Source organism: Vespula vulgaris, chromosome 20, assembly GCF_905475345.1.
Source record: "Vespula vulgaris chromosome 20, iyVesVulg1.1, whole genome shotgun sequence".
Taxonomy (NCBI): domain Eukaryota; kingdom Metazoa; phylum Arthropoda; class Insecta; order Hymenoptera; family Vespidae; genus Vespula; species Vespula vulgaris.
The window spans coordinates 2,907,573-2,920,284 of NC_066605.1; the positions used below are offsets into that span (position 1 = coordinate 2,907,573).

Here is a 12,712-nt window from a genome sequence, read left to right on the forward strand (position 1 = left end):
ACTGTGATATGAGAATCATAGAATTTTTTTTCCTTTTTTCTATCTTTTTTTTTTTTCTTTTTCTTTTAATTATGGAAATCGAGATTTTTAGTCAAACGAAAATGATAGATAATATTAATAAGAATTCAATGAGTATCTAAGACGTAACTTTTCTTTCTATAGTTTTATTTCATCGAATTATGGCATCTCGAAGTTTACTAAATAGAAGTTTAAACAATTGTTTGATCATAACGCGATTAATTTTCCTATAGAAGATATAGATAACCGATGAATTCAATTTCTTTTTGTTTTTTATTTATTTATTTATTTTTGTTCACACATTTTTGAAGTTGTAATCGTTAGAAACCTTTAGCAATCACGAAAAACGTTGCATTTGCACAGTTTGTTAAATTTTAAAGTTCTATAATTCGATAAAAAAGTACTCTGTTGGTACTCTCTACAACTTTGACACTCTCTACGACTTTTATTATATTGAAAATATTGATTTACGTTTAAAACAATTATTACAATATTCCATATCTCGACAACAGTGCCCTCTATGAAATAGCTGCAATAAATATTGAATTTCTCCCTCAAAATTTAACAACTTTCGTTTGACAAATTTGTTTATAAAATTAATAGGATCAGAGATATTAAATCGTATCGTATAAAATGAAGCACCCTGTATAGTCAACACGCGTTTCGATGAACAACGCAAATGAATTTTGATTATCTTTGAAGTTTCCATGATGAAAGTAATGTACATTATAAGATTGTTGTATGTGTACGAAAGAATTAATTCAGAAATGGGCCAGGGTTCGAATCCAGGTCCCTTCATGTCAGTACTTTAATCAATCAATTGTAAGATACTCAAATAGCTTCGTGGAATCTATTCTAGATCGTTCATAGTCTTCTTAGGTCATTATGGCTTACAATAATTCCTTCATGTCTACCAATTCCGATGATACAAGTGTCCTAGAATCTTCTTAAATCTAACCTAATTTACTATCGTGAATTGATCCCTACTTCAATGACAATTCGTACGATTTGATCCGACTCGATATGTAAATTGAAACCAATTTGAATACTATAGCAACTCGATTCGCTGTACGAAGTTATTCAATTATTCAACAAATTAATAGATTTACAACTAGGCTATTTAAACGTACAATATTTCTAAAACAATCACTGTAAAAAAAAAAAAAAAAAAAATCCTAGAGATGTTCCAGAACTCGAGCGTATCTCCCAGAAAATGTCGAGACACTTTAACAAACAAAACCACCGAATATCTCTGCGGAATGTATTCCTCAAACCCTCTTGAATGAAACTGACGATTAACATGTCATATCACGGTAATAACATCTTACATCATCTTACCTATTCTACAAACTTTTACAAGCTATCGATAACTAAAATAATAGACATTTAACGATTATAATAATAACTTGTACAGTATCTAATAAAAAGATCATTTCACGCGTCATGGAATAAGAAAATATAAATGATCGATGAAAGAGATCGAATGAATCATTGAATTGTGTCAAGTACGATGAGAATGAGAAACCAAGTAGTTATGTTTGAGAGCTATAGGAAGGGATTGTAAGAGGAATGAGGAGTTGGGTGTAGGAAATAGGGAATGAGGAATAGGAAATGGGGAGTGGGGAATAGAGAGTAGGGGTATAGGTAGGGGTGCTGAAGAGAAGCACCATGGAGTCTGCGGGCTGCGGTACGGCGAGTACGTCGAGAGGCTTGGGGTTAATACGGTGGCCGGTGATGCACGACCGACGCAGCGCTGCGGGCATAGCGGCTGACCGCACGCCAGCTGCCCAACGTCGGCTCGAGCCGCCCGCAAAAATCTCTGCCTGACCCTTGTGCCCGCGGTGTTGCAAACAGCTCCACCCACACCTCACCTAACTTCCTCTCCTCTCCTCTCTTCTCCTCTCTTCTCCTCTCCTCTCCTCTCCTCTATTCTCCTCATTCTCTGTTTCTCTCTCTCTCTCTCTCTCTGTCTCTTGTTTAACGCTCGGACTATCCTCGCACGCGACCCAACTTGCTTTCGATGCACGTACGATTTGATGTCACGTTGATTAATAGTTTACAAGACTGATTATTGCTGATTCGGTTTCTCTAATTGATGATTGATTTTGTTAATTTATCTTTTTTTTTTCTTTGTCTCTTTCTTTGATTTTTTCTTTGATTTTTATTTTTGAGAAATGTGATGTTTGCAGGTAGTATGAAAAGGAGTAATATGATACGCTTTGAGATTGATCGTTGACGATCGATTAAACAATTGTTTAATTGTTGTTGAGATTTTAGATGATAATCAGTACGGAATACTTATCGAAATTAATTTTTTGGATAAAGTTAAATGGGATGTTGATGGTATTAGAATTAGAGTTGTTACTCAAAATGTTGGGTTACTGTATATGTGATTTAAGATCTACGATCGATTGTTTCTGACAAATCCTATGTTTTAACACTTTATCGAATTTTGGAAAAAATTTATTACGAATCCAAGCTTCAATCAACTTAGAGTCATCCAGGTCCACTTATCGAAACCATTTTTCAAAATCCGTAACATTCTTACGATATTAATGACAACTATATCTATTATTAAACCACTACATCTTTCGAATTTCAAAAAAGAAAACTATATCGAGCTATACCGTACAAATTTCATCGAAATTCGCCGAGTTAACTAGTCCACGAATGTGCACGAAAGTTTTGAATTTTTCACGTCCAATTTTTCACGTTAATATACGTTTCCGGAAAAAAAAAAGAAGAAAGAAAAAAACAGCAAAAGAAATAAATCCTTTACTAAGATTAGGTGTGTCTATCGGAATGGCCTAGAATCATTCCGTATTATTTCATCAAATTCAAAGATACAAACCTATTAGGAATTTCCCAGGTGTTCCGCGTCTTCCCGAAGTCTCGTTGTTTTATTCCGCATGTATAATTCAGTCGAAATAAATTTGTGAATAGTTTTTTCTTTTCTTTCTTTTTTTTTTTTTTTCTATTCTTTTGTACGTCATCATGATAGATACACCGTATATACACGATATGCGTAGAAAAAAAAGAAACGGATTGATATTTAACGCACGGCCGAACGCGAGGAGGTAATTGCGTTTAAACGACGCCGGTTGCGTACGCGACTCCCACGTCCGCTGTGTCGGCGTGCATTAAGCGTGTAAATAATAGTATTCTCATCGCGGCTTGAAAACGACGACGACTACTACGGGGAGGTAGGAAGAGTAAAGAAGAAATAGAAGAAGAGAGGAACAAGAAAGAAGAAAATTAAAAAGAAGAAGAAGAAGAAAAAGAAAGCGACGTGCGCGATAGCTTTGATTACGCGTCATCCACGTCTCGTCGTTGTTGTCATCGTCCTCGTCGACGATCGTCATCTCTGGCAACTGGCGAGAGAAAACGTAGTACGTGAAAAGACTTAATAATAAAATTATCTCTCTGTGATTCACTCTAAGCACGCGCACTCCACGACGTGGACCTTATTAATGACTTTGTCGTAGTATTCGTTAATATTACCAAAGAGAAACTTTTAAGCAAGTTACTTTAGTCTCACCGATTTCTTTTCGTTTGCCCTCCCAAGTCGTATGGTTACTTCCGAAAAAGGTTGCCTTACCCAAAGTGAATGCCGATTATTGCTGACTCGCATCCTTCATTACCCATTCGTATCTTTTCCAATTCTGAACATTGTAAATCGTAAAACCTTTTAGTTTAGTCGAATCCCCCATGAGAATGAATTTCTACGAAAAGTCTTTCCATTCCCAGGTTTTTCTTACCTCCCATGAGAGATGATCCATTACGTATTTTTAGATTTCATGCTTGTCACGATTACACCAGGACCGTTCGATGTCCTTCTTCTATGCTAAAATTATATTTTTCAAACGTATGAAAGTAAATAAAAGATAAATTTTCTTTTTAGAGGGGAATGACCGTAAGTTTTATATATATATATATATATATATATATATATATATATATATATATATATAGGTGACCTTCGAGTGACAAAAAGATTCGTTTTTAAAAATTTAAGATTGCACTCAAATGGTTTCTATCTGATTGAGGTTTGAAAGGTTTAAAATGATTCCTCTTAGTAAAGACTGGATTTTGTAAGATCGATGACAATTGTATTCTATTTAAACGTTTTATTGTTTTATTATTTGTATATTACAAAAAAAAAATATATGCGTTTCGTCTAATTTGTTTGCATATAAATTTTCTCATTCGCAGCCGCGTTAATCACTACGAAATTCACGCAAAATCAAATTTTATGGCTAACGTCTTGATTTAGAATTCTATAGAAATATACAATTGTTATCATAAAATTTTAATACTCTCTTGTGAAATAACGTTAGAGTTTAAAAGGCAACGGATGAAATTTTTGAATTTGTTAAAAATCACAAAAATTCGATGACTTCGAAAAGAAAAGAAACAGGACAGTGTCTTAATTATTCGTCAATTTTTCCTCAAATTTTTCAACGTAATGAAAAGATATTAAATATTAAAATTAAAAAAGAAACAAAAGAATAATTTAACCGATGGTCGATCGACATTATTTAACAAAACAATACCGAAACTTTAATAATTTTCTATGTTTCTAAAGAAGAAATTGGAATGCATGTTGGATTTTCATGCAGGGAATGCGGAGTAGATTACAAAGCGTGTATGTAACCAAATTGGAAGGCAAAACATTTTTTCGTATAAATGGAACAACGAGTAACAACTTGTCGTTATTAGTTCTTCAATTTGTGTTACTCTATTAGTAGAAAAAAGAAAAGAAAAACAAAGAAAAAACAAGACAAAAAAAAAAGAAAAATTCCCTTTAAAAAAGAGAAAACCTTTCAAATATTAAATACGAATGTTTCTCCTCAGAGATTAAATTCTAAGAATCTCTCGAAAATGATCTAGGTTAGCGACGAATGGATCAATTGTCATAATCAGATGTCACTTCAGTTACAATCTATTATAAATGTATCATACTAGACGATGTTGTTAGAATTTCAGGATCTTTTCTAAAAGATCAGTCGAGTATACTTAAGAAAATGATTTTATGGTGATCTTCTAAAGGTAGAAGTTTTCTAATTCAATGATCAAAGATAAATAATCTTTTTCTTTCGAGGAGTGTGACCGTTTCAAATGTCCCAAATTTTCTCTCTCTCTCTCTCTCTCTCTCTCTTTTTCTATCTATCTCTCTATCTCTCTGTCTCTGTCTCTGTCTGTCTCTCTATTCCTCCGTTGTCTCGAGTAACCGAAATCCAATTTGCATGAACTGCAGTCAGTGTAGACGAGGTAATTGGTACACAGTAGGGATTAGGACCACGCCAAGACGACGGATATGCGCTCTACGTCTGACCCGGAACTGTACCTCCAATTCGTATGGTTCGATGAATCGAACTAGGATCGAATCTCTTGTTCACGAGTGTTCTTCGATCACATTCGAACGTGTTTAGATTGCAATTGGAAGGTAGATGGGCAAGGTGTGGGGGGTATAAGGGGTGTGAGAACACAGTAGATCGAAAATTAGATTTAATTATTATTATTATTGAATCGAATTATTCGACTGATTATTACTGAAAATTAGATTTATTATTATGAACATTTGTTAACGATGAAACGATGAATTATTGATTGATTTCGTTCGTATGTTGGTAAAATAAAAAATAATATATATATATATTATTCTTGTAAAATCATTTTTTTAATTAGACATCGAATTTGGTTAATAATTGACACGACTTCATTGCTTCGTTTTTTCATTTTCTTTATTTCTCTTTCTTTTTTTGTGACATGATATTATTTATCATATTTCTTATCCATCCGTTAATTCGGTAATTTAATTTAATAACAAATAAAAATTTAATTAGAAAGAGATCAGATAAATTAGAAAAAAAGAAAAAAAGAAAAACGAAACAAAATTGATTGCTAATTCTTCGGACGCCATTCGTCCATTCGATATTTATAATATATAAGAAATAATATATATAAATAATAATGTTCTAAAAGAACGTATTGAAAAACTTGCAAAATGACACGTGAATGACGATCGTTTATAATAACGATATCGTTCTTAATGACGTGGCATGATCATGACCGTAGAAAAATGTAAATGGAAAAGAAAGAGATAGAAATAATTTGCGGAATGGACGAAGAAACTGGAAAAAGAAATTACGCTCGTATGTAAAACGTAGAAAACAAGCGAATAAAAACAGCAACATAAAAGGACAGTGCTCGCGAGAGATAACATCTTATGGTATGCAGATACGAGCATACTAATCTCTTGTTTCTCTCTCTCTCTCTCTCTCTCTCTCTCTCTCTCTCTCTCTCTCTCTCTCTCTTTCTCTCTTTTTCTTAAAAGAAAAAGAGGAGGAAGAGAAAAAACATCTTCTTCGAGAAAATCGCCATCTTTTTGTCATACGTATTTTTCTTTTGTCTACAAAAGATATCGTTTGACCTATCTCGACATTTGACACGAGATTCAATATCGTATAATAGTACTCGATTTTCAAGATTCTCTAACGATTTTTCTAACTCTTTCTTTCTTTCTTTATTTCTCTCTATCCTTCTCTTTCTCTCTCTTCTTACTCGATCTCAAATAATCGTAAGATTATGTTTAGGTAATCAAGATTATGTACGACAAGAATATCGATAAAACGTAGAGATTGATATTTTTGAAAAATTTAACTCGGTCTTCGTATATCATTAGAAAAAAAATTGTTAAGAATTTAAATCCAAGGATAAATGAAAAAAACAAAATTAAAGAAAAACATAGAGATTGATATTTTTGAAAAATTTGACTCAGTCTTCGTATATCATTAGAAAAGAAATTGTTAAAAATTTTAATCAAAGGGTAAATTAAAAACAAAAAATTATCTCGACGTCTGACACGATGGAACGATTCGATATCGTATTTGATTTTCGAGATTCTCTAACGATTTTTCTAACTTTTTCTTTCTTTATTTTTTTTTTTTCTTTTTTCTCCTTTTTCTCATTTTTCTTTCGGTAATCCTCTTTCGGTAATCGTAAGATTATGTTTATATCAAAATTATGTATAAGAATATCGATAAAACGTAGAGGCTGATATCTTTGAACATTTAACTTAATCCATGCGTCTATTGTCAGTACGTATGTCATTAGAAAAAAAAGATCATTAAGAATTTTAATTAAAGCGTAAATTAAAAAAAAAAATACGATACGGACGATATATGGAATATTCTTTCATAAATGTCTTTGATGATATCTTACGACTGATTGAAATTACGAGAAAGTTTTATAAAAGAAATTTTTACTGTTCTCTACCTATAAAAGGTTTTCTTTTTTCTCTTTTTTCTTCTTTTTCTTTTTTCTTTTTTCTTACTCGTTATCTCTTTAAACTATTAAGGTCCATATTTTTCTTTCTTTTTCTTTTTATTTTTGATTTTTGATTTTTTATTTCGTAGGTACATTGCATATTTATGTATCTATATAAAAGGAAAAAGAAAAGGGAAATAAAGTTCAGAGAAAAAAATAATATAGATAGATCATAAATTAAAAGTCACTTGTTAGAAATAATAGAAAAAAATATATATAATTTATCGTGATTCCATGAAATTATTTCATGAATACGAAATAAAGTATCCGTGGTTCTGATTAAACCGAAATTTCAACGCGAAAATTCAATGGTTTTTTGTTTTTCTTATAGAATACTTTATATTCTTTTAATTAATTAGATATTTTCTTTAATTATCTCTTAAAAAATTATATTCTTAATTATATGATCAATGGTACATGCTATCAAGTGCAAATGATTTTAAGATGACCATGAAAGAATGATAAAGCGTACGAAACTTAAAAATTAATTTGTAATAACGAAAAAAAAAATATAATAGCTTATTTAATCGAATAAATCTTCTCAAAAGTGTCCACCATTTTCTTATACACACAATCGACATTTTGTAATATTTCCAAATATTATTTCATTATTTTGAGATTTAATTTATTATTTAAAATTATATAATAATATAAATTTATTATTTATGAAAATAATAAATTAATATTGTTATATAAATTTATTATTTGTTAAAACAATAATTGTCACTTGTAGTTTTTCTAAATTTCTAAGATTTGCTTATCTTTTATCATACTTCATAATGATGATAGATCGAGTGATTTAAATGATCGTTTAACAGAACGATTATTAACAATGTAACAGTTACCAAATTGGATTACAAATTGGATATTTGAAAATACTATATTTAAATATTACTGTTTTTGTCTATACAGCACTTAATTATTTAATTATCAACTTTATATAATTAATTAATTATCACCTTTAACCCAATACTCGTTTAATTCATAAAGATAATTGCTTAAAACAGGTATTTAATTAATCAAAAAAGAGAAAAACAAATAAAAAATCATTGAACTTAGTATTTAACTATCTAACTTCGATCCATCAAACATTTTATTTTATACTCTTGAAACATTGCATATCATATAAATGATAAAACTTTTTTTGATTTATATATACACATACATAGATATATTTTCATTTATTAGCCCCTACAAAGAAACAAAGAAACTAATCAACCAACCCTTAATCAACCTCCATACATTATTCATGACTATTTTTACTTACCAAAATACATATTTCTTTCTTACAATAAAAAAAAAAAAGGAACAATAACATCATCAACAATAACAACAACAACAACAACATAAAAGAAACAAACACATAGATAATATCAGAAATAACAATAAAAACTCCTCATTAATATATCGATCGTATCGATAGTCTTGTTATCCTCCATCTAGAGACTATCGATAGTATAATAGCGAGTAGATAGCAAGGCTACTAATTTCTAGCATTTGCATCCCGATACAAGACGCAAGTGGTAGATACTTGAACGTTGTACGCAGAGCCAGGCGGCAGTTTCAATTTCGAGACGCCAATCCAATCATGTAAATCAGGCACGGCATTATTAGTGGTGGCAATCGAACCCTCTCTCCTAACCGACACAGAGTAGAGGGTGCCTACTATGAGGAGAAGTTAGAAGAGGAGGAGGAAGGAGGATGAGGATGAGGATGAGGACGAGGATGAGGATGAGGATGAGGATGAGGATGAGGAAGAGGAAGAGGAAGAGAGGAGGAATAGTAGGAGGAATAGGAGGAAGAGGAAGAGGATAGGATGGTCCGATCTACCTATCCTCCCGTACGAAGGGAGTACTGGCGCCCCAACTAATCCTGGGTTTACCTAATCGCCTACTCCCTTCTCTTCCTACGTCCCTACGCGCTTCGGCAATTCCGTTCGTCGTTCGCAAAGCGGCTTACCGTTTTACCCCTTCCGGCATTTCCCGTTAGCACAGGAGAACTTCCGTATCCCCCTTTCTCCCTATCACCTCTTCTATTTCTCTATCTGACCCTCTCTCTTTCTCTCTCTCTCTTTCTCTCACTCTCTCTCTTTCTTTGTCTTTCAACTTTCTCTTTCTCTCTTTTTCTTTTAACTATCTCTTTCTTTTTTCTCTCTTTCTCTCTCTTTCTCTTTATCTGTCTCTCTTTCTTTCTTTCTCTCTCTCTCTCTATCTCTCCCTTTTAACTGTTTCTTTCTCTTTCTCTCTTTCTCTTTTTCTCACTCTATCTATCTCTATCTCTCTCTCTCTTTTAACTATTTCTTTCTCTTTCTGTTTCTCTCTTGCCCTCTCTCTCTCTCTTTCTTTCTCTCTCCTTCTCCTTCTCTTTAGAGTAACTGGTTCAGATGTATCGAGCTTTTTATGGATTCATTGATTATTCTTTTGATATTTTCCATTGATCATTAATTTCATGTATCATTTTCTTTCTCTTTCTCTCTGTTTCTCTTTGAACTATCTCTTTCTTTTTCTCTCTTTCTCTTTCTCTTTCTCTCTCTCTCTCTCCCTCTCTATCTCTATCTCTATCTCTCTCTTTTAACTATTTCTCTCTCCTTCTCTTTCTTTTTAGAGTAACTGGTTCAGATGTATCGAGCTTTTTATGGATTCATTGATTATTCTTTTGATATTTTTCATTGATCATTAATTTCATGGATCATTTTCTTCCTCTCTCTCTCTCTCTCTCTTTTTTAAATCATTATTGTAATTCTTCTGATTTCTTAACTCCTTCATCATAGTATTGTATATATAATATTTACGTAATGTTACATTGTACAAGAAGATTTATTATGTTATACGTATTAAAAATTATACTTGAAAGGATAAAAAATTTATTTGGTCGTATGATATTTTTGTTATTATTAATGGTATTTGTTATAAAATATCGATATATAGTATAAGTGATCAGTAGAAATAATTAAGTGCCAGAGTTGCATCTAGGTTAATTATAAATATTTCAATTAATTGACATTTTCTGTATTAATAATCACTTATTTTTTCTCTGTATTACTAATCATTTATGTTACTTGATACTTAAATGTGATTACAAATATTGATCATTTGTTTAAAATATTGATCGAAAATCTATTAAAAATACTGATCCAATAAATCAACTCAATCGTATCGTTATCGTCAATAATGAAAATAACTCAATATTTATCTCTTTTTATAATACACAAGTTAGAAAGTATTGAGAGTACAAGTTTAGAAATAATTAAAGAAATTAGCGTTGGTAATCGTGTAAAAATATATTAATACACATATATATAATATAATACGTCCTCTTCAAACATATAAAACATCATTAATATTGTTATTAAATATGTATTAAGCATCCTCTTTCGACAGAATTCACAAATACATTAACGTTATTGAAAAATAACAAAAATAAACAAACGATCGTATTCGTCGTGTCACACATGTTAAAAAATATGCATATTTAAACAACTTAAGTATAGTATCGTCATTGATTTCTGATCAAATTCAAGGATCGGATGAACGTCTTTGATAATGACATAAAATCGTGTATTTGCCTGATTACATCTGTTAAAAAGTATGAATACTTAAAGAAATAACTTTTGTGTAAGAAAGTTATTGACTTCTGATCAATCTCAAAGATCAAGTTAATATTGACTTCGCAACAAATGATAATAATCGGGTAATCGTCATGTTACACGCGTTTAAAAGAAGGTATACTTAAAGAAACAACTTTAGTATAAGCATCGTCATTGACTTCTGATCGAATTCAAAGATCAAGTAAACCGCATTAATATCCACAAGAATGACATAAACTCGAATATATAATTCATTACACTTGTTAAAAAGTATGTGTATTCAAAGAAACAACTTTAGTGTAAGAACGTCATTGACTTCTGATCAATCTCAAAGATCGATTTAATATCAACGTTGTAAAGAATGATAATAATCGAGTAATCACCATATTACACGTGTTTAAAAGTATGCATATTTAAAGAAACACCTTTGGCATTGAAATATCATTGACTTCTGATCGAACTCAAAGATCGACTTAATATCGACGTCGTAAGGTATGATAACAATCGAATAATCGTAATTTACCATGTTGCATGCGTTTAAAAATTCATACTTTTACGAAAGCAATTTGATTGTTTTTTTTATTAATATAACATTATTTATTAATTTATAATATCGATTAAATTCATCGATAAAATCAATATCGGTATCCTAAATAATGAAAACAATCTAATATCAATTATATCATATCTATAAATGCATACATTTATTTAATAATATCACAATATTATAATATTGTCATCACTTTTGATCGAAATCAAAGATTATTAGAGATTAATATTGGGATATCGTTAAAGGACAAAGATCAAAAAAAGAAAAGAAAATGAATGAAGAAACGAAGAGAAAAAAGAAAAAGAAAAATGTAATCAAAGGGGATCGACGATGAGAGCGATCGTTGCTATCGCTGGAGAAGGATCTTCTCTGATCGAACGAAAGCGTAAGCCGTGTAATCCTCCGTGAAATACCGTGCTGGATCGGAACGACCGAGAACTTTGCCGTACGGCCGAGGACAACGAGGACATCGATTATTCGCGGGAAACCACTCGCGTTAATCGTTTAAACTCTTGTGCAGGGTCTGTTCTAGACGGGAAAGAGGGACAGGAGGCTCGGGAGGTTTGGGATGTATCGTAGGTGGTTTTACGCAGTGCACGGTTGCAACCAGGTAAGCGTGATCGTGATCAACGAAACCACGAGATACCAGGGGTTCATCGACTATCCGCAGTCGACTCTTTGTGTAAGAGTTTCGGCTTTCTGCCAAAAGATCAGCGTGCACGTTGACCGCGACGCGTGCGACCGATTCGTCATTCGACTCTCGGTTACTATTAGTTCAGTTCAGATATTCTAAAACGAGGTTACATTTTATCCTAAATAATTCAATAACTTTCTTAACAAGCCGCCATTACTTCGGCTTGATCCACGAAAATAAATTATAGGTTATAATTTATATGATTATCAGTTATTTCTTTCAAGTCTTTTGATATTGTTTTTTTAAACAAAATGAAAACAAAATTATTATTAATACAGTTCAAATGTTCTAACTCGAGGTTACATTTTATCTTATATAGTTCAATAACTTTCTTAACAAGCCGCCATTACTTCAGATTGATCCACGAAAATAAATTATAGGTTATAATTTACATGATTATCAGTTATTTCTTTCAAGTCTTTTGATATTGTTTTTTTAAACAAAATGAAAACAAAATTATTATTAATACAGTTCAGATGTTCTAACTCGAGGTTACATTTTATCTTATATAGTTCAATAACTTTCTTAACAAGCC

The 12,712-nt window shown here is 31.5% G+C and overlaps 1 protein-coding gene across 3 annotated transcripts in view; it reads left to right on the forward strand.

The window, feature by feature from the left end:
* The first annotated feature begins 226 nt into the window (after window positions 1-226).
* The window catches only part of LOC127071084 (uncharacterized), a 46,756-nt gene continuing 34,270 nt past the window's right edge, over window positions 227-12,712 (forward strand). Inside the window, exon 1 of one of the 3 annotated variants that reach the window (XM_051009965.1) lies at window positions 227-3,407. Coding sequence is in view for 2 of the 3 variants with exons in the window: in XM_051009964.1 (XP_050865921.1) it covers window positions 12,052-12,093 (42 nt within the window). In the remaining variant the exon portion in view is untranslated. Of the gene's footprint in view, window positions 3,408-11,698; window positions 12,094-12,712 lie in introns of those variants that run through there. The other 2 variants (XM_051009964.1, XM_051009963.1) reach the window with 2 other exon arrangements.